Source organism: Amblyomma mixtum, chromosome 10 (assembly GCF_055824585.1).
Source record: "Amblyomma mixtum isolate Tamu chromosome 10, ASM5582458v1, whole genome shotgun sequence".
NCBI lineage: Eukaryota > Metazoa > Arthropoda > Arachnida > Ixodida > Ixodidae > Amblyomma > Amblyomma mixtum.
Genome location: NC_143021.1, coordinates 23845020 through 23868224, shown reverse-complemented (window position 1 = coordinate 23868224; position 23205 = coordinate 23845020). Strand labels below are relative to the sequence as shown.

Genomic DNA, 23205 nt, shown 5'->3' with positions numbered 1-23205 from the left:
GGCGGCCAGCACTGCACCATCTTCTACATACTGTTCAACCCCCTACTCAAGACCATCGCCATTTCGCCGTCTGTTCGTCACCGATCGGGACGATCGCTCGGAGGCCGCGGGTAGTGTGACGAAGACGAAGCTGGCAGTGGCGCGGGACGGAGCGCTCGCGCTAGGCCACCAGCCATTAAATCATCTCTTCGTCATGGTTCACCACGTCTCATTCTTCGGCTGGCCGCCACGTTACAATATTTTATTTAGATCACCTATTCGACATCACCTTTGTGACTCACGTTATATATCCCGAGCCCCTATAGCTTAGTATCTTCAAAAACACAGCTAATCGTGGCTTCTCACTATAATGCAATAAGAAATTACGACATCATCATCATCAAAACGTTTATTTCCACCGAAATGAGACTCCTTTTTGGACCCCCCGGCACGCAGGCCTAAGGGAGCCCTACTTAGGAGCCTCGCAAACTAAGGTCTGGTGAAGACACATTGTCTATGGTGACGTCAACGGCTTTTTTTCTGATAAAAAGAGCATGATAAAAAAACACACGCTTGGATGGGTTGAGAAAGCTTCGTTTTTGCACGGACACAAATTGGCAACATCTTCATTGCGACGTTGAGCTGCACCGTTCTTGCAAGTGCAGCATTGTACGTAGAATGTTTGTGACTTTTCCTGGGGCGCTATCAAATGCAACCTTTGTGCCAACAGAATTTTTGGCGCATTTGATGGAGTAATAAAGAGTGGTTAATCTGACCTGCACCATTTTTCCACCAACTTGTTTCAGCCATTTATTTTCAAAGCTACAAACAACCCCTTTCTTGATTCATATTTGCTAGCGCTTAGTGAACACACGGGGCAAGAACACAAATACACAGGACAGTGTATTTGTGTTCTTGTCCCGTGTGTTCACTAAGCGCTAGCAAATATGAATCCAAATGCTCTCCAACTAGCCCAAGTTTCCGCCTTAATAACCCCTTTCTGGCAGCTCTGCTTAATAGGCGACTAAGTGCTCGCCTGTATTTTCTGGACATGCTCGCGAGAAAGCTTTGTGCTGATTCATTCGCTTTTCGCACTCTTCGCTGTTACTTACCTGTGCGGCCTCTCCACAAGGCAGATGGCAAATGTTGCGATCGGTCATTACTTCCTCTACCCTTAGATATACAGCCTTACCTAGACTTTCTTGATACTAGTGTATCATCAGCGGATGTACTGTGCAGCCCAGTTTAATGGCCGCACATATAACGAACGCTCGCTTATTACGAGCGGGTGTGCTGCTCCTGTGAAAATATGCATAAGGGCAACGCAAATTCGTCGCAGATACAGCGAACAAATCTGGCCACACCACTGGGTTACAGCGAACGAGGTGGCACGGTGAACTACCCCGAAGTTGTAGAGGTAGTTCTTCCGCTAAGCACGCAGATGAAATAGCGCCTCTCAACCTTTACGACACCGCCCCGGAAAGAACATGTCAACCCAGAAATGGAATTAAAAGGCGGCACTGGCGTGCGCAGCGCTAACCGGAAAGTCCGGCATCCGGTAACACTGTAAACGGTGAAGTAAACACGGTAACGATATGCTATAACTCTCAATTGAAATAGTAAGTAACCGCCGGCCAAACCCGCGTCGATGGCCTACGAGGGCAATCATTGCCTACGCGTTCGCTGGCTGGGCAAAGCATCCCGAATGGAAGAAGCGCGGTGCGCGTGAGACAGGGGCATCGTCGAAAGCGAAGCTACTGACCATGGTCGCGGATCAACTAACAGCAACGATTTCACAATTCTGAAATCCTTGCTGGCCATGCCGGTCACGTGGCATGCATAGCCTGCCCAGTCGTCTCCATCTTTAGAGCCGCTACTATGTGCAGGCATTGTCATACAGCGGACAGTGCAACGGATGCATTCTGCGCCACAAGCGCTGCGCTACTTCGTCGCTGCATTAACCCAGGTACGGTAGAAGAAGCTCGAAAACACGTGTGACCAGGAACATGCAGATTTGTGGCAACGCGCTTCGTGGATCCATAGCCGACCAGATGTTTCCTCGTATAACTACGTTCCTGCGGACCACAAAATCACAGAAGGTCCTGCTTTGACGGAGACGTTGAACACCAAGCGCGAGCTCTCCCTACTGCCAGGAATCTCAATTATGTGGCCGACCTGCCACCAGTTTCCATGCACACTTCGTCCATGATTAGTGATACCCCGCCCCTGAATTTGATAGTTGGCAGCAAGGTCTCGACGAGGATTAAATGACCGCCCTAGATAGCCTGGAAAGAGCTGCGACAGGCTCTGCTTTGCACAAGTAGGCCGCAGTTTTATAAGAAATAAACGCCCCTTTTAGCGGTCTTAGTGTTTTTGGCTGTTGTAAGAAGAATCCACTTGCTAAGAACATCAGATATAACGAACTGAACTCGCGTGACCGTCAGGTTCGTTAGAAGTGCGCTCAACTGTAGATTCAATCGGCCACAAAAACCTTTTTCACGCTTCAGACATGGGCCTTACATGTTAGGACGTACCGTCTGTTGGAAAAGTTTACAGCCCACCGCGCCGTTTATTTCAATGGTGTGGTGGGCTGTAAACTTTTGCAACAGACAGTACCTTCACGCCAAATGGACGTTTGTGCCGTGGTCAGTGCATTTCTACCTGTGCGAGCAACGAGAATCAATTTGAGCAATAAAATGATATTTTTGTCGCGATGCAGTGTTCTTTTGGTACATACTTAAGCAGTCTCTTAAAAAACCCATTGACTTCATACATTTGATTATAACATTTATGGCTGCGATGAAAAACTTCGGAATTCTGTGCGAACTCTTCGTGTTCATAGGACTGTTTAGCGCGTGGAAAACCCGCATGATGGATGAACACGCAGAACCGCCGCGTTCAGCGACGTCACAGGTCACTGTTCAGATAACAGTGCACTTTAATGCAGGAGGAATATGCTGCGCAAGTTCAACCTCCTGACTGGTTCTCCTTTCTTGACGTGTGCACCGTCTGGAATTTCCATTTGCGGGCGGAGAAAGGGAGTTATGCTCTCATGAGGCTTTGAGCCCCGCGCTGGCGACTGGCAGATATTTTTTCTTAGAAGCAGAACGATTTCAGCAAATCGGCATAACGAAATCACTTCATCGCAGTTACATTTCATCGCAGCATCTTTCTGAGCGTAATCACTATGGCATGCCAGCGAGCGCATGTATTTCCGCATTGCCCTTTTATGCAATCGGTATTTAAGTTTTTTTCTTATTAGTACATCTCCACCGTTGCCAAGGGCCGGCCTTTCGTTGCATATTTCCGTCGCGCACAAACAACAATATGCGGATTCTAAAAAAAAAAGAAACTGCACCAATTTATACATTCTTCTTTTGTTAACACTTGTAGCAATATATCTCGGGTTTAACGTGTCGAGTAGACATTGCGGCTATAGGATAGACGGTGTTATGGCGGCCTCCAGATTGACGACACCAGCTGGGCATTTGCAACGTGCGACAGAACTCATTGGTCTTTGTATTTTTGGAATCAGCAGCCGAGCTCGACAGCCACTGAGCCATTTTTTTTTCCTTTATTGCCCTACAGACCCATCGTGAGGTGTTTTAGTTAGAACCTGCTGTCGGAGACAGTGAGCACCTACAAAAGTCAATGTTGCACTACCAACGGCGCTGGCTCAGTGGTTAGGGCACTCGGTTACTTATTCGGTGTACCCGGGTTGCGTATTCGCCAACTGCAGCCTGTACAGCCACAAGGCTTGAAACCACGGTGAATTGATCACGGTGACTGAAGATTGTCACAAAGGCTTACCTAAAAGGGATAATTATTCCCTAAATAATGCTTAAAAGTCTATACCAACCTATTTTTACTAACCATGTAATATTTAGTTTAAATTCAAAACTGATAATCCAGCGCTGTGAATAATTTGTGTAAAAGTATGCAGAAAATGTTTTGAAAATCTTAAACGGCGTTATATGCCACTAAGCATCACGATTTGCGACCTAAAAGGGAAAGAAATTAAAAAATGAAATAAAAAAAAACAATAAAATTACAGTACAGAGAGCGGAGTCGAACGGGCGACCTTCCATACGCAAAACGTGCCTCTAATCCACTGCGCCATATCGGCGATGTCAAGCCGTCGTTCTGAATAAATATTTATAACCGCGTATTCGCCAACTGAAACCACGGTGAATTGATCACGGTGACTGAAGATTGTCACAACGGCTTACCTAAAAGCTACCTGCCGGTGGGCGGCGCTGTCATCGCTGGCTGTACCGGCTGCATTTGGCGAACACGCACCCGGGTTCGAACGCGGACCCGGGGGCCACGTTTCGAAGGAGGCGAAACGCAAAAGGTACCGTGTGCTGTGCGATGTCACTGCACGTTTAGGAAATCCAGCTGGTAGAAATTATTGCTGAGCCCTCCCCTACTGCGCCTGTTTCTATTTCTTCTTTCACTCTCACCCATGGGTCAGTTGTCCATCAAGAAGTGAGACAGTTACTGCGCCATTTCCTTTCCTCAAGAACCACCATCACAACGTTTTTGGGTCCTCGCGCTAATATTTGATCTATTTGTGGGAAATGACGCAAATAAAAGGAAGGCATTCTCAATCGGTGCTGAAATTATTATAGACACCCAGTTTTGTTGCGTGTTTTCTCCTTTCAAATGACGCCATAGTTTTTAGAATACATGGTTCACCGTTTGGCATCCCCTACTGCCAATAAATAATTCAGAAAATAATTTTTTCTCTCATGCTGTTTCGGTTTTATCAACCGAATGATGGCTGTGAAGTGAGTTCAACATTAGGTCACGAGAGGCACGGGAAAACTAATACAAACGCTGATACGTTGTTTATACTCACTATAACACTTTAATAAGCCGGCGGCTCCAAGACCTATAATTACAACGAACGACGTATCATCAGTTATATTGCCGTTTTACTGCACCTCACGCGACCTAATTTCCACTACACGTCACAGCCACCGTTATGTTGGTGAAACCGAAACAGGGTCAAGAAGAAATTCAAATATAAATTATTTACTATGTGTTTGGTGAATACCACTGGGTGCTCCATGTACCCCAATGTCTAACGCATCGTTTGAAAGAAGAAATCACGCAAGCAAAAATTTGGTTTCTATAGTACTTTATTGAGTTCGAGCAGTCCTAACAATCTGATTAAATATTTACGCAAATATGTAAAAGGGGAGGAGTAGTAACTCAAGATTTCACATAAACCTGACGTACAAGTCTTTAGAATTGGCGGTAGTACATTACAGAAACGTCAATTAGGCTTCTTCCCAGGCACCAGACTTCCTGTAAGTTTGCTGTCGCATATACTGGGTACCATTTTCGCACTTCTCAGTGCAGAGAGCTGCGGATGGGTAAATCTATGCGCTAGATCATCTCATTTTGTGCGTAAACATGAGGTATGCCGGGATGCAAAAAAGTGGGGCTGAACCGGGTCCCGAACCGGTTCGGAACGGTTCCTTCGAATCGTTCCGGTTCGGGTTCAGTTCCAAGATGGCGAAAAAAATATAGGTTCGGTTCGGTTCCGGTTCCGGGCGAAAATTCGGGTTCGGTTCCGGGTTCGGTTCCGGTTCGACACCCTGCGTGAAACGCTGCACCATGCTCCCCGTGTCCTCTTCCCCTTCTATTTTTGTTTCCTGAACCGCCAACACGTCCACGTCCTGGTCCGTTAGAATACGGTATACTTGACTTTGCTTTCCTTTCGATGCAAACCCACGGACGTTAAGCGTTGCTACGCTCAGTGACTGTTGCATCGCCATTTTCGTACTTTAGAAGAACGCTGGGGGCATGGTGCTTACCTTTCGCGCCTAGCACGTCGCTAGACGCTTCCAGAAGTCCCGCCGCCATCGTAATTATCGGGCTGGACGTGCTGCGAGAGCGGCTTTTCGGCTGCCCTCCGGCCCGTCGCGATGTTAGGTTGCGGTCTGAAGGAAGGTCGTCGTCCCTGCACAGTTTTCGCTGGTGGTTCCTCGGCGTTGCCGGGGAGCTGCTTATCCGCTCCGTCACCGGCGTCGGCGTGTGGGCGCTTCGGCGCACTGGCAGCGCTCGTTGACCGGCCGCCGTTCTCCGCATTGGTGTTCTCATCCGCCGATGCCGCCGGAACACTTGTCCCTTCAAGGGGCGCTTCCTCGCTCACAGGCACCTCCGAAACAACAGATGGCAGTGCCTGTTTCTTGTCCACGCCCTCGCCCGCCTCTTTTTCAGTGGTCGTCGGAGTTGTCACGATTGGGGCCACCACAGAGCTTTCCACACCATCGATCCCCTTGGCTGCTTCCTCAGCCTCGACGACGTCCATAACGTCTTCCGGTGATTCCTCTCTAAGCGCTGGCACCGTTGCGGCTGCGTATGTGCGGACACACCCATCTTCCGAATGTCCGAAGCGTCGGCAGCGTGAGCAGCGAGGTATCTTGCAGTCACGTCGGACATGTCCGCTTCCCTGACAACGCAAACACTGCATGGGCCGCCCAGGCACGACCACAAGGGCAAGCTCGCCGGCGACTCTTATCTGGTGGGGAGGTCGTCCGCCTTCATTCCAGGCTTCAGCTTGAGCAGAACTATCCTTGTGGTGGAGCCCTTTTCTTTCACTCCTTGCACTCGCCAACGCTCACGGGTTACCTCCGTCACGTTCCTGAAGGCCGCAAACGCAGTCCGGATATCTTCGTCGGCGACGCCGTGCAGCATCCAGTGTAGCCGCAGTTTGAGCACGTGGTCCTCTGGGTCGAATATAAGACACCGGCGTCCTTTAACTGGAAGGTCCTTGAAAGCCGCCAATCGCTTCGTTGCTTCAGCGCTGTTGAGTGTCACCGCCCAAACATGGTTGATTTGGTACGCCCCCAACGCCACTACGTCGGGGAGCGCACCCGCTTGGGCGAGGGCGTCACGAAAATCTTCGACCTTGTAAGGCCGCGCTCGCACGTCGCCGTGCAAAAACACGGTGTTGAGAACAACACGTCCTGTTGGCAGGTTCGGCAAAATAATCTCGTAATCCTTATCGGCTTCCATGTCGGACCTGTTTCCGCGGCCAGCAAGGGCCGCTATCGCCGCTCCACCGGAGCTCATGATTCTGCGACCGTTCACTGGCGTGGCCGGAAGTAGAATGACTGCGCCACTCTGCTGAACGAGGGAGCGGGGAAAGGTTGCAGGCATTTGAATTTCAATCAGCATAGTGACCATGTGAATGACCCTGCCACAGAAGAGAGAGAGAGAGAGGGAGCAAAAAAAAAAAGAATTAGCAGAGCGTGGTTTCGATCCACAGACCTCTGGGTTATGGGCCCAGCACGCTTCCACTGTGCCACTCTTTTTCTTTTTTCTTTATTGCCGGACTTCGGCAGAGGTCAAACAAAGAAGATGCACCAAAGACAATCACAAAAACTGGCACAATAGCAGGCTAAAACCCACTTTTGTTAGGCGTTGTCAGGTTAAAATTCTCTGAGATGCGTCAAAGGTTCTAATTTTGACAACCACTCAGGAACACATGGTCTTGCTTGTACTATCTCACAAAACTTGTGGATGTTTTCCCGGAAACACATTCGAGCCGGCCTCGCGTCCGGGTCACAGTGGTACCCCGCCGTTCGCGAGCGCCATATACTGTGAAAGCCCACGAGCACGATAAGATGATTCGGTACGCCCAATTCGTTCGATGTAGGCAGAAACCTGATCCCTTGAGGGTGCAGCGGTAATCCTTTCTTTAAGGTCCTTTGTAGGACGTCCCAGAAATAAACTCCCACCCAACAATGAAGAAAAACGTGATCTATGGTTTCTGGTTGCTTGCATATAAGACAATGTGATCCCCATGGAAGAAAGAACCCCTTAGCGTTGTTGAAATGATTTCACACTCAAAGTAACTGTGTGCAATCTGAAAAAAGAAGTTTTTATCCCTGACGGCACATGCATATTTTTAACTCGTTTAAGGACATCGCTTCCTGGGCCTCCAGAGTATAAGGCTCTGTACATAGGTTCCGCGAAAACAGTTTCACATAGCCTCTTACACAACGTTTTCCTCTTAACATTGCTTAAAAATTCTATTGAAAAACGGGCGGTGAGAAAACGAATACTGAGGACAATCTCTATAAAAAACCCTGAAGTTCGTCCAGTCATTTGTTGTGTGGAGACAACAAACTCCGGTAAAGAGCGCCCGAGCCTTACTTGGCACATGTTACGAAGAAAGGGATCTTTAATATCGCGGAAAAAAAAGATCCTATTTACAACTTGGCGCAAAAACAAATGCCCGAGTCCAAGTCCGCCTACTTTGACGCTCCGGAAGAGATTCTTCCGACTACACCTCTCCCAACTTGAGGCCCAAATAAAAACTGCGAACACACGATGAAGCTTTTGCACATAAAACCGAGAACAGTGAAATACTTGCATTACATACCAGAGCTTACTTATGAGAAAAATATTGCAAATTGTGGCTCTCGAAAATATAGACAAATGGCGCTTTTCCATGTTGCTGCCTTCTCACGCGTTTCTTTCACTTGCTCTCGCCAATAAGGCTCAGAATCTTGATAACATTCCAACGGAACGCCCAGGTACTTTACGGGTGCTGTCACCCATGAGACATTGGCGAAAGTTTCTGGGGTTGATGGCCAATCACCGTGCCAGAATCCAAGACACTTCCGCCAGTTCACCAAGCTTCCGGTAACTGCACTAAAGCGCCTTGAAATGTCGACCGTATGGGTTATACTGCTCTGATGGGTACAAAACACAGCGACGTCGTCAGCGTATGAAAGCAACTTCACTTCCGCTGCCTGCACTCGGAAACCATGAATTGATTCGTTTTCAATAATTCTTAGACACAATGCTTCAATATATATACAAAACACCAGAGGGCTGAGGGGGCAGCCTTGGCGCACCGAACGTTGTACGCTTATGGGGGCCCCCAACTTCTTATTGACAATTAACCTTGTACTGCAGTTACGGTACGCCATGGCAACTCCCTCACTAATTACAAACCCGACATTAATATGGTCTAGAACACAAAACAAAAGTTCATGAGACACACAATGAAAAGCTTTCTCGAGGTCGAGCTGGAGGACTGCCACACGGTCTTGCGTGGTATCACAGCACTCGAGCACGCACTTGGCTTTGTGGATGTTATTTACAATGGAACGCCCTTTTATCCCGCATGTTTGGTGTGAGCCAACTAATACCCGTATTACGGTTTGTAACCTGGCCGCTAGAACCTTCATGTTTATCTTATAATCCACATTTGTCACAGCGATCGGCCTGTAAGAGGACACCTTTCTTAATTTTTCTACCTGCTCAGTTTTCGGAATGAGTACGGTCTGAGATGGCGCGTACGATGCGGAAGTGAATGTAATTTATACGCTTCGTTGAACACAGCGGTTAGTATTGGCGGTAAATCGTTCTTAAACGTTTTGTAAAACGCCGCGCTTAGCCCGTCAGGTCCCGGCGATTTTCACGCGTTCAATTTATCTATGGCCAGTTCTACTTCGGCTTCACTAATCGCCCGCTCCAATCTTTGTTTGTCTTCATCGTCTACACGAGGCATAGCCTCCAAAAATTCTTCCTTGAACCGTGGCACATCTACTCGATGCTGGGCAAAAAGCATTTGATAATGATCAAAAAAGGCTTGCGCGATACCATCGTTGTCCTTCGCTGTTTGGCCTCCTCTCTCAATTTCTGCTACGTGGTTTCGCCGTGCACGCGCGCTTTCTATTCCCAGTGCTCGTTTTGTGGGCGTCTCACAAGTAGCAAATTCTTCGGCTCTCGCGCGCACAAGCGCCCCTCGATAGCGGTCTTCTTCAATCACTTCTATCTTTTGCTTGATTTTTTTGATATCGTCTAAGAACGTACCCGGTGATTTCCACTCCTCAGCAAATAATTTGTCAAGCAGGGACCTTAACTGTGCTTCGTTTAACTTTTCTTGGTATTTTATATAGCTAGCTCTGTCGATAGCTTTTATTTTAATTTGTTGTTTGCAAATTTCCCATTGCATCCCCCATATGTATATGCCGTCGCACGTTACTTTATTTACTTCTACTTTTACCATCTCAGTGAATGTTTCGTCCCGTAAAAGCTGGTTATTTAATTTCCATAAGTCCCACTGAAATACACTAGATCGTCTTTTAACTCCTATATTGCATTGCACATGCAGTGATCTGAGAAAATCACGGGCACAACATCATAACTATTGCATTTTGGCACCAAATCTAAAGATACATAGACTCTATCGAGACGAGCATGACTACTGCGTTGAAAATGCGTGCACCAAACAATACGCGTGCTTTCCACACATTCAGCCACGTCCTCCAAGGCAAAAAGATCTGTTAATTGGCTTAAAACATCGGTACTTCCATCCCGGTGCGAACGTGTGCTGGTTTTATCAGCAGCATTCAAAACACAGTTAAAATCACCCAGAAGAACTACCTGTTTTTCAGTGCTAAGATATTGCTGGATACTTTAAAAAAACACAGCTCGCTCCTCCAGCACATTGGGTGCATAAATGCAAATGAATCACTATTCAACCCTCGCAAAACAAAAGTCCACCACTGCACATCGCCCTGTTGGACGTGAAAAATGCGCCTGCACCTCAAGACTCGGCAGTTTTTAAAAAAAATAATACATCCGGCCGATGTGCCATTTGCGTGGCTAACGACTGCGTAATATTTGGCCGTGAAACGCTGCACCAAAATCCCGGTCTCTTCGTCCCCTTCCACTTTTGTTTCTTGGATAGCAAGAACATCAATCCCACGGTCTGTTAGGAGGCGGTAAACTTGGCTCTGCTTCTTTTTACCGGCTAGACCCCTCACATTGAGCGTACCCACCATGAGCTTAAACGCAGTAGCCATTTTTATAGAGAGTGAAGAGACCGAGAGATCGGTGCTTACCGCTCACGTCTAGCACGCAGCTAGACGCCGTCGCCGCCACCAGAACCATCCGGTGCAAGAGCCTGGCTCTGCTGCACAGGCCCCTTGTCGTCAACCCGCTTTTCCGACGAGACATTAGGCCGCGGCTTGAAACTGGGCCGCCGCCCTTGGGCCAATTTCGCTGGCGGCTCCTCGACGTTGGTTACTGTCACTTTGTCTCCATCGCCGCCGGTCTGGTCGTGGGGTCGCTTAGCTGCTGCGGTGACGCTAGCAGTGTGTGCGCCGCCCTTGTCTGGGTTATCCGCGCTCCTTGACGGTTCGGCGCCCTCCGCCTCTCTAGTTGCGTCGTTGCCCTTGGCGTCACCGCTGCCCGGTTTTGAAGAGGCCGTCACTGCCTGGCGCTTATCGGCTGAGTCAGTGCCTTTCGCCGCATCCTCTGCCTCAACCACGTCCATGGTCAAATCAGCCGCCTCGTCCGTGAGTACTGGCCCTGTAGCTGTCGCGTACGTGCGAACGCACTCGACGTCAGTGTGGCCGAACCGCTGGCATTTTGAGCACCGGAGCACCTTGCACTCGCGTCGGACGTGTCCTGTGCCGCGACAACGTAGGCATTGCATTGGGCGTCCAGGCGCCACAACGAGGGCCAATTCGCCGCCGACTCGTACCTGATGAGGCAGGTCGTCCACTTTCATGCCAGGTTTCATTTTCAGAAGAATGGTCCTCGTTGTCGAGCCCTTCTCCTTGACGCCTTCGACGCGCCAACGCTCCCGCGTCACCTCCGTCACCTTTCCGTACGCCGCGAAAGACGTTCGGACATCTTCATCGGGTACGCCGTGCAGCAACCAGTGGAGCCGCAACTTGAGCTGCTGGTCCTCGGGGTCGATGATCAGACAGCGGCGTTCTTTCACCTTCAGCTCCTTCAGCGCAGCCAATTTCTTAGCACCATCCGCAGAGTCGAACGCCACCGCCCAGACGTGGTTGATATGGTACGCCCCCAACGCTACCACGTCGGGGAGCGCGCCAACGTTGGCGAGAGCATCCCTGAAATCTTCGACCTTGTACGGTCGCATTCGCACGTCAGCGTGCAAAAAAACGGTGTTGAGAACAACACGTCCTGTAGGCAATGTCGGCAGAATAATCTGATAGTCATGTTCAGCGTGTTCAATCCTGTTACCGCGGCCGGCAAGGACCGCTGTCGCTGCTCCGTTGGAGCCCATGATTCTGCGTCCGCACCGAACGGTAGCCGGAACTAGAATCCCACTGCGCCACTCTGCTAATTTTTTTTTCTTATTGCCTTCAAAGGCGTGGGAATACAGTGTATTATAACCTATGTGACTATTTACATGGCTATTTACATGGCTACAGCACTCCTCGCTTAAAGCGACCATTCCAACTTCTTCAGTTGGGATAGATTCTGGAAAAGGGATACAATTTCTTCGTCAAAACCTCGGTCCTTTAACACATCGTAAATTTTCAGGACACTCTCACCAAAATATTGATACACAGATCTGGCTCCAGGATCGCAATGGCGATATGCCATGGCACTAGGCCACACTGCATGCAAGCCAAGCAGAAAAATGGTGTCATATGGAGCTCCATCGTCTTCGACAGGCAGAAACCTAATGCCGTGCGGAGTGAGCGGCAAATCTTTCTTTATGGTTCGCTGCAACAAGTCCCAAAAGAATATTGCATTATTACAGTCGACAAAAACATGGTCAATTGTTTCCTCCTTCCTTCACAGAAGGGAATGGGTGCCCCACGGGACGTATATGTCTCTTTCATGTAACCAGCTTTTAACAGGTGAGGTACCTGTGTGCAGCTGAAAGAAGAAAGTTTCCCCGCTCCCTCGTTTAGCAGAGTGGCGCTACCCGATGATGTCGGGTAGCGCCACTCTGCTAAACGAGGGAGCGGGGAAAGGTTACAGGCATTTCAATTTCAATCAGCATGGTGGCCATGTGACAGACACTGCCACAGAAGAGAGAGAGAAAAAAAGAATTAGCAGAGCGTGGTTTCGATCCACGGACCTCTGGGTTATGGGCCCAGCACGCTTCTACTGCGCCACTCCGCTTTTTTTTCTTTATTTCCGGATACTTACATAGTACAAAATCGTACACGGAAAAGTTAAGCGAACTCACAGCCAAAAGTTCACGTGAAAATGATAGTAATAAGGAAGCTGTCATCCTTAGGTGGGATGACGTTGTCGTTTTAAAATTCTCTCAAATGGATCAAGGGCTCTAATCTTGGCAGCCATTCTGCAACTGTACACTTCAATTTGTACATTTCAACAAAGGCATGCATACTTTCACGAAAGTAGAGCCTTGCAGGGCGAGCATCGGGGTCTAAATGATACCCAGACATCCGGGACCGCCAGAGGCTGCGCAGACCGATTAACATGACGGTATCAAAATGTATGCCGTCTTCGTCATCTGTTGATAGCAACCTGATGCTATGTGTATCTAACGGTAAGTCTTTTTTAAGGGTTCTTTGCAGCACGTCCCAAAAATAAACCCCCTCCCAACAGTGTAGAAAAACATGATCTATTGTCTCAGGCTGTTTGCATATTAAACAAAGCGACCCCCATGGCAGAAAAAAACCCCTGTCCTCAAGAAATGTTTTTACCGACAACGTTCCAGTATGCAGCTTAAAGAAAAACGTTTTTACTCCTGGGGAAACTGGCATCCTTTTGACCCGCTTCAATACATCTTGACCCGGATAGCCGTTGTACAAGGCTCTGTACACAGGAACGGAGAAAAAGTCATCGCACACATCCTTATACAATTTTTTCCTATTGTATGAACACAAATATTGAATCGAAAAACGAGTTGTCAAAATTATGACGCTGTTTACGACTTCTCTTAAAACACCAAAAAGGCGCCCTGGCATACTTTCTGTGGCAACAACAAAATTTGGCAACGCCCGCACGAGCCTTACTTGGCAAACAGTGCGCAGAAATGGATCATTTACGTCGCGGAAGAAAATGAATCTGTTTACGAGCTGTCGGGCGAATAAGTGTGCTAGCCCAAGACCCCCGTCTTTGACAGGCCGAAACAAGTTATCCCGTGTACACCGTTCCCAATTCGACGCCCAAACAAAAGCGGCAAATACCCGATGCAGCCTCTGAATGTTTAACCTGGAACAGTGAAGCGTTTGCATTACATACCACAACTTGGCAACAAAAAACAGATTACACACCGTTGCGCGTGCAATGATAGACAGCGGCACACCGCTCCATTTGTCAGCCCTCTCACGGATTTCTTGGGCTTGATCGCGCCAAAATGGCTCACTGTCTTCATAGCATTCTAGAGGCTCACCCAAGTACTTAACCGGTGTTGTGGCCCAAGTCACGTTGGCAAACGTGTAAGGCGTCGATGGCCACTCTCCGTGCCAAAACCCTAGACACTTTCCCCAATTCACCGGACTTCCAGTGGTCGTGCTGAAATCTTTCACGGCTTCGACTGCCACACTAACGATCTCTCTGTTCGTACAGAAGACGGCTACGTCATCAGCATACGCCAAAATTTTGACCTCCGTCATGTGGACTTGGAAGCCCTGTACAGATTCATTCTCAAGGATTGACAAGCACAAAGTTTCAATATAAATGCAGAACAGAAGCGGGCTGAGGGGGCAACCCTGACGCACCGAACGTCGCACGTTCACGGGTGCACCAAGTTCCTTGTTGACAATTAATCTTGTAGTGCAGTTTCGGTACGCCAAGGCTACGCCCTCACTGATAACAGAACCCACATTAATGTAATGTAGAACTGCAAACAAGGCATCATGCGAAACACAATCAAACGCCTTTTCAAGGTCGAGTTGCAGAACCGCAACGCTACCGCATGTTGCATCACAACACTCCAGTACGCATCTCGCCTTATGTATGTTCGTAGCAATGGTCCTTCCCTTGTTCCCGCAAGTCTGGTGAGGCCCACCAATCTCCTTAATAACGGTCTGTAATCTGGCTGCTAGTACTTTCATTAGTATCTTGTAATCAACATTTGTTAGGGCTATTGGCCTGTATGACGTCACCAATCTCAATTTCTCAGTTTGTTCTTTTTTAGGGATTAGTACAGTATGTGACGACGCAAAAGAAAGCGGCAACAAGTTAAGATCGTAGCCTCCGTTAAATACTGCAGCTAACAATGGGGACAACACTTTTTTAAATGCTTTATAAAAAGCCGCGCTCAAGCCATCAGGCCCTAGCGACTTCCCTGGATTTAGATTATCAATGGCACGCTCAACTTCATGTTCGGAAATCGGCAGCTCCAACCTTTCTGTTGTGTCAGCATCTAGTCGTGGCAAGGACGAAAGAAACACGCGCTTAAACCTGTCCATGTTCATGTCGCGAAATGCAAACAGTTGCTGATAGTATTCGTAAAACGCACGTGCAATGCCGTCTTTATCCGTCACGAGGTTGCCGTTCCACTCTATCTCTTCTATGTCGTTTCGACGACCATGCGCTTTCTGGAGACCGAGAGGCCGTTTAGTGGGCGTCTCGCCTGCTGCGCATCTTTCGGCCTTGGCGCGAACGAGCGCTTCTCGATATCGATCTTCATCTAATAACTCAATTTTCTTTTTCAGTTTTCTGATATCGTCATTATAGACCCCCGGCTCTTTGCACTCGTGCGCTATTAACTGATTTAGTGTTGCCCTTAAACAAGCTTCTTCACGCTTTTCGTCATGTCGAATACAACTGCCTCTGTCTATAGCTTTCATCTTAATTTCTTGTTTGCACCATTCCCACTACTCTCCAATGGTGGTGCAAGGCCGTTGTTCTATCTTTTAAGCTTCCCTGCAATTATTTCAACTAAAGCTTCATCTTCTAAGAGTTTGGAGTTTAGCTTCCACAGTCCCCACACAAATTTTTTCCTTCGGTTTCTAGGGCCGATTGTACATTTCACAAGACAGTGATCCGAAAAAGACACTGGCATAACGACATAATTTTGACATTTCGGAATCGCATCCAACTATAAATAAGTACGGTCGAGCCGGGCATGACTAGAACCTTGGAAATTCGTGTATTTCACGCTGCGGGCTCCCTCCAAACACTCCGCTACATCATCAAGAGAAAATTCGCCAACTAGCTGCGACAAAACATCCGTGCTTGCGTCTCTAAAGGCGCGGCTACTTGTCTTATCTCGAGCACGTAAGACACAATTGAAATCGCCCATAACGACGAGTTGTCGCCCACTATTTAGATATCGCTGGATGCTCACGAAAAAATTTAACCTTTCATCAGCCGCATTCGGTGCATAAACACAAAGAACGCGCCATTCGCTGTTATGAAAAACGAATTCACAAACAATAAAGCGACCTTGCATACATGAAATCTCTTCTTGCACTGTCAGTCCCGGCCGATGTGCCAACCGCGTGACTAACAGCCACATCGTACCTCGACGTTAAACGCTGCACCATGCTCCCCGTGTCCTCTTCCCCTTCTATTTTGGTTTCCTGAACCGCCAACACGTCCACGTCCTGGTCCGTTAAAATACGGTATACTTGACTTTGCTTTCTTTTCGATGCAAACCCACGGACGTTAAGCGTTGCTACGCTCAGTGACTGTTGCATCGCCATTTTCGTACCTTAGATGGACGCTGGGAGTATGGTGCTTACCTTTCGCGCCTAGCACGTCGCTAGACGCTTCCAGAAGTCCCGCCGCCATCGTAATTATCGGGCTGGACGTGCTGCGAGAGCGGCTTTTCGGCTGCCCTCCGGCCCGTCGCGACGTTAGGTTGCGGTCTGAAGGAAGGTCGTCGTCCCTGCACAGTTTTCGCTGGTGGTTCCTCGGCGTTGCCAGGGAGCTGCTTATCCGCTCCGTCACCGGCGTCGGCGTGCGGGCGCTTCGGCGCACTGCCAGCGCTCGTTGACCGGCCGCCGTTCTCCACATTGGTGTTCTCATCCGCCGATGCCGCCGGAACACTCGTCCCTTCAAGGGGCGCTTCCTCGCTCACAGGCACCTCCGAAACAACGGATGGCAGTACCTGTTTCTTGTCCACGCCCTCGCCCGGCTCTTTTTCAGTGGTCGTCGGAGTTGTCACGATTGGGGCCACCACAGAGCTTTCCATACCATCGGTCCCCTTGGCTGCTTCCTCAGCCTCGACGACGTCCATAACGTCATCCGGTGTCTCCTCTCTAAGCGCGGGCACCGTTGCGGCAGCGTATGTGCGGACACACCCATCTTCCGAATGTCCGAAGCGTCGGCAGCGTGAGCAGCGAGGTATCTTGCAGTCACGTCGGACATGTCCGCTTCCCTGACAACGCAAACACTGCATGGGCCGCCCAGGCGCGACCACAAGGGCAAGCTCGCCGACGACTCTTATCTGGTGGGGGAGGTCGTCCGCCTTCATTCCAGGCTTCAGCTTGAGCAGAACTATCCTTGTGGTGGAGCCCTTTTCTTTCACTCCTTGCACTCGCCAACGCTCACGGGTTACCTCCGTCACGTTCCCGAAGGCCGCAAACGCAGTCCGGATATCTTCGTCGGCGACGCCGTGCAGCATCCAGTGTAGCCGCAGTTTGAGCACGTGGTCGTCGGGGTCCAATATAAGACACCGGCGTCCTTTAACTGGAAGCTCCTTGAAAGCCGCCAATCGCTTCGTTGCTTCCGCGCTGTTGAGTGTCACCGCCCAAACATGGTTGATTTGGTACGCCCCCAACGCCACAACGTCGGGGAGCGCACCCGCTTGGGCGAGGGCGTCACGAAAGTCTTCGACCTTGTAAGGCCGCGCTCGCACGTCGCCGTGCAAAAACACCGTGTTGAGAACAACACGTCCTGTTGGCAGAGTAGGCAAAATAATCTCGTAATCCTTATCTGCTTCAATGTCGGACCTGTTTCCGCGGCCAGCAAGGGCCGCTATCGCCGCTCCACCGGAGCTCATGATTCTGCAACCGTTGACTGGCGTGGCCGGAAGTAGAATGATTGCGCCACTCTGCTGGACGAGGGAGCGGGGAAAGGTTGCAGGCATTTCAATTTCAATCAGCAGGGTGGCCATGTGACAGACCCTGCCACAGAAGAGAGAGAGAGGGAGCAAAAAAAAAGTAGCAGAGCGTGGTTTCGATCCACGGACATCTGGGTTATGGGCCAAGCACGCTTCCACTGCGCCACTCCGCTGGATTTTTTTCTTTATTGCATGGAAGAACTTCCGTAAAAAGGGGACAAAACTTCAAGGAAACTGGTTTGCGTCTTAAGGTACCGGGCTGCTTAATAGGAGCCCGCCATAGGCCTAACTCAACACTGCATCCCCATCAAAACATCAAACTTCAGGGAGCCACACACATGCATCTAGGCACGGCAGCCAGCTTGGAGGTTCTTCGCGTGCAGCATATACACTCCTCACCAAATCACACTGTTCACGAAACACAGATTTGGACGATCTTGGTGGCTCGGCATGTCTGTCCATCATACGACTTTTCCAAAGACTGAATAGTCCAATCAACACAAACAGGTCATAAGGCACAACAGAGTTTTTGCCAACAGGCAGAAATCTAATAGTGTATGGTGTAATTTCAATGTCCTTCTTAAGAGTTCGTTGTAGTATGTCCCAAAAGAACATGGCATCACGGCAAAGGATGAAGCAATGATCAATTGTCTCAGGCACGTTACACAGACGGCAATTCACATTCCAGGGTACAAACATCCCCTTGTCATTAAGAAATGTCTTGACATGCAGCGTCGCTGTGTGTAGTTTGAAAAAGAACGTTTTAGCGGCTGCCTGAATGCACATCCGCCTAACACGCTTTAGAACACTGATGTCCAAAGACCCCAGATGTGGCTGCCGATACAGTGGTGTAGGGAACAAAGACTCAGTCAGAGCCTGAGTCATCTGTTTTCTCGAGAGGCTATAGAGGTAATCTAAAGAGAAGCGCACAGTGCGGAAATTGAAAGTGTCAGCAAGCTGCTTAAGGAATCCCCATAAAGTCCCCTCACGAGCCTGCACAGTCGGTGCGAATATGTAAAGCAAATGAAAACTAAGCCGCCTAATGAGCACAGCTACCAGAAACGGGTGGTTTGCCGATTTGAAAAAGAAAAAACGGGAAACAAGTTGATGCACGAACAGGTGAACAAGGCTCACTTTACCACCCTCTAATAGAAGGAGCAAGTTGTCACGCCTCATGGGCTCCCATTGAGAGCGCCACACAAATGTTGCAAATATTCGGTGTATTGCTTGCACCTTCCTCCTCGCACAATGCAGGACTTGAAGGACATACGCGAGCTTTGCAAACAAAAATATGTTACAGATCTGTGCCCTCGCAAACACTGAGAGTTCCCTACCCATCCAAGCCTATGTTTGGCGCCGTAGAGTTACAATTTGTGAATCCCAGTAGGCTGTACTGTTGCGAACTTGGTGCAGCGGAACGCCTAGGTACTCAAGAGGGCTACAGTCCCAGCATATGCCACCGAACTGGCTTGGCCGAGTTCCACAATAACCCAACCAAAATCCTTTGGATTTATCTAAATTAAGAGCCGCGCGTGATACATCGCACAACTGTTTAGGCAAGTGTAAAGCCTCAAGTACACTCTTTTTGTCAAAACAAAAGAGGTCGACATCATCAGCGTAGGCTAAAACTTTAACTTCACATTGAGCCAGAGAGAAACCGCAGATAGCTGCGCTGTTAATTATACTGAGACAGAGGGGTCCAGATATAGGGCAAACAACAATGGAGACAGTGGACATCCTTGACGAACAGATGCTTCTAGTGGTATTGGACGAGGGAGCGAATAAAGGTTACAGGCATTTCAATTTCAATTAGCATGGTGGCCATGCGACAGACCCTGCCACAGAAGAGAGAGATTGAAATTGGTTGATTGAAATTGAAAGAGATTGAGATTGACCGGGCAGTTCGCCCGTTCGGCGCGATGCCTTCCTTTTGAACGCAACGCTTTTTGAGGAAAGAAAATGGCGCCGTAATTCTCTGTCATCTCGGTGGACACCTGAGCCGCACCGTACAGGAAGGGAGGAAGTGGGAGTGAAAGAAGAAACAGAAAGAGGGGCCGTAATGAAGAAAATGAAAATTGTATTTGAGGAAAGGAAATTACGCAGTAACGCTCTTGCATATACAATACAATACCATACAATACAATACAATACAATACAATACAATACAATACAATACAATACAATACAATACAATACAATACAATACAATACAATACAATACAATACATCTTTATTTTCCAGAAAACAACTGGATGGTCTCTTGGGCTAAAAGCTACACAAAAGCTTGACGAGGCCCAAGAGACCATTACAAGGCAGCAGCGTAATGAATAGATACATAATAGATGAATAGTACATAAATAGACAGTAATAAAAAAATAATAAAGCAGTTACTGTGAGAAGTAATAATGATATCAATCACATAAAGCAGCTAGTAATGAACTGAAACCATAATAAAAGAACTGAAAAGCACATACGCGGAAACAACAAACAAAAATTAATGGATCACAACTGCACGAAATAGGAATGTAATTGTTTTTTGTTCAAGCCCTCTGTGTGTCCATATCTGTTTAGTATTCTAGGGAGGTTATGGGTAAGTGACTGATATTTATAAATGTACGAAAATGAGGAACTGCCCACGCATCAACATTTCTTGTTTGCACGCTAATATTTCGTTGCTCTAAGGATGCCAAGGACGTTAGAAGGTTAGTAACTTCAGGGGAGGAAAAGTAGATGGACTGTAAGAGGCGAAATTCATACTGCTTGTCTACACTTATGATATTGAATGATTCAAATGCACCCTTGTAGTTTCCATGGGCTCAATATTTGCTATTTAACGGATGATTTTTTTCTGTAAAACAAGGAGTTCATTTAAATTGGTTTTTGTGGTTGTGCACCAAACTAGACTACAGTATCTTAAATGGAAGTTAAACAAAGGATGATATACTTGAAGTTTTATCTTGGGTGGAAGTACTGTATGACAGCGCGATATAACTCCTGTAATCGAGGAAATTTTTTTTACGAAGGTGATCAATATGAGCATTCCAGGTTAGATGCGAGGAAAAATGTGCTCCTAATATTTCATGGTTGTCAACGATTTCAATTTCTTGGTGCTCATAGGTTATAGTGTGAGATATTTCAACCAATTTGTTTTAGCGTGGAATATAATAGCTTCAGTTTTAGTGCAATTGATTTGAAGTCTGTTTGACTTGGATCATGTAGATAGCTTAGCTAAAAATTCATTACATTGCATAATTAAACCATCAGCATTAGGGCCAGAAATAAGAATAGTACTATCATCAGCATATATCACTAGTGTTACTGTATTATCAATATTCACCAAGTCATTAACGTATGTATTGAACAACAGCGGACCTAACACACTTCCTTGGGGTACGCCACTCTGTATCGTAAAAAGGGATGAGCTGCAGTTTTTGACATTCTCTGAAACCGGTTGCTGAGGTAGGACTTCAGCAAAGATAGACACGTGCCGCGGATCCCGTAAGCTTGTATTTTGCATAGAAGAATGCCATGGTCCAGGCAGTCAAGAGCCTTGCTGAAATCTACGAAAACAGCCAACGAGAACAAATTACTTTCTATGTTTCGTAAAATATGCCTTTTAACGTTAGTAAAGCAGTTTCCGTCGATCTATCCTTCCTAAAACCGAACTGTGCATTTGTTATTATGTTTTTTTTGTCAAAGAAGTTAGTTATAGGAGTGAAAATGATTTTTTATAGTGCCTTAGAAAATACAGGGAGGACTGAAATTGGGCGATAGTTTGTTGCCAAGTTTGGGTCGCCGCCCTTGAAGATTACAGAAACCCTGGCACATTTCATTTTTTCAGGAAAGACGCCCGAATCCAGTATTAAATTAAATATGTAAGCAAGTACGGATGTAAGTAAGGTCAATACATACTTTATCGGCATTATTTGAATGTTTTCAATATCAATCGCCTTACTGTTTCGGAGCAACATGAAAGTGTTATAAATCTCCTGCTGATCAGTAAGCTGAAGGTATATTGTTTTCATTGTACTAGTGGAGATTCGAGTTGTATCTGGAGGATAGTCACAAGGATTTGCAATACTCACAAAATGATTGTTAAGGTAATCCGCAAGCGCTTTACCGCTCAATTAACCACCTTCATGTGTTAAAACATCCGGAAGGGAACTTTTACTTTTACGACCCAAAACAGTGTTTATTGCTTTCCATGCAGCATCCGGGTGCTGTCGAGCGCAATCTGCAAATAACTGCTCATAGTATAGACGGTTTTTACGGCGCCGTGCCGCCAGAGTGCGCCAGTGCGCCTCAAACCGGATGGTCCCCTAGAAAACTTCCGGTCTCTCGGTCTCTCCGTGTTTTGGATGCTTCCGTGCGTGCTGTGTTTGCTCTTCGCTACGCGATGTTTTCTGCCAAGAAATTATCTCCCTTGAAGAGGACACGACGTGGAAGCTGCTGTTCTGTGCCAGGCTGCAGTCTACAGTCCGGAAGAAATCTTCTTTCCGAAATACGAACGTACAGGTTCCCTGTAGAACACGAACGAAGACAGGCCTGGATCGCGGCGGTTAGACGCGACAAATGGCAGCCTACAAAAAGCTCGCAGGTTTGTTCGGCGCACTTCGTTCAAGGCAAGTATCGTTTTGGACCTATGACGCTGTTATAAAACGTAATACCAAAATGTTCACTGGTTGAGTCAGCCTCAACTGTATGTGGCATTCGAGTGACTTTTTGCTGCGCATGCAATGCAGCTGAAATGAGTTCAGCCGCAGCGCGTGATTAGATTCGGTTTGCGGGGTTTTACATCCCAAAGCGACTGAGGCTATGAGAGACGCCGTAGTCGTGGTCTCCGGGAATTTGACCAGCATATGTGATTAGGTTCCGCCTGCACGCGTACGCGACCACCTGCAAAAACATGCAACGCTTGCCAGTTAATTGAAGGCAGCGTATCATAAATCACTTCTGTGCTAACGCCGCGCGAATTTATTTTTTTTTTTTGCGATTTCGTTTCCACGCCAAGGAGGACACCTTGTGAAGGATTACGAATGTTGCAACATGCTTCTCGCAAGGTTCAGCTGTAGCCCCAATGGAACCTCGAGCGAAACCGAAGCCTACGTTGTGCACAGTTTGTTTTTCAGATGTCAGTGGACTAGCAGACCGAGACTGTGCCAGCACCCCTTGTCCGCGTTCTTGTGTGTGTTTAGAGTGCACATTATGCTTGGATGTGTTTCATCTAATTGCGTTTTTTTTTAGGCAAGCCTTCGTCTTCTGACCCGAACCATCCAGACTACATTCCGACGGTGTTTCCGTACCGGGTGCAAAGTAATGTGCAGCAGAAGCTGGCAAGATATGAGCGTGCTCAAAAGAAGCATGATTTTAAGGCTGCTGTGTCTGCAGCAGCTGATTCTGGCCTCTCCATCGGTGCAAGCGAAGCTGTCATGGATGAG

At 47.9% G+C, this 23205-nt stretch overlaps 1 protein-coding gene across 1 annotated transcript; it reads right to left on the bottom strand.

Annotated features, from left to right (window-relative positions):
- Positions 1–13279: 13279 nt before the first annotated feature.
- Positions 13280–17821, bottom strand: LOC149325363 (uncharacterized). Its single transcript, XM_089564245.1, has 2 exons — positions 16446–17821; positions 13280–13566 (listed from the first exon to the last, which is right to left on the bottom strand). Exon 1 carries the CDS (start codon positions 17819–17821, stop codon positions 16466–16468), a length of 1356 nt encoding a protein of 451 aa, XP_089420371.1. The 3' UTR covers positions 13280–13566; positions 16446–16465.
- Positions 17822–23205: the final 5384 nt, after the last annotated feature.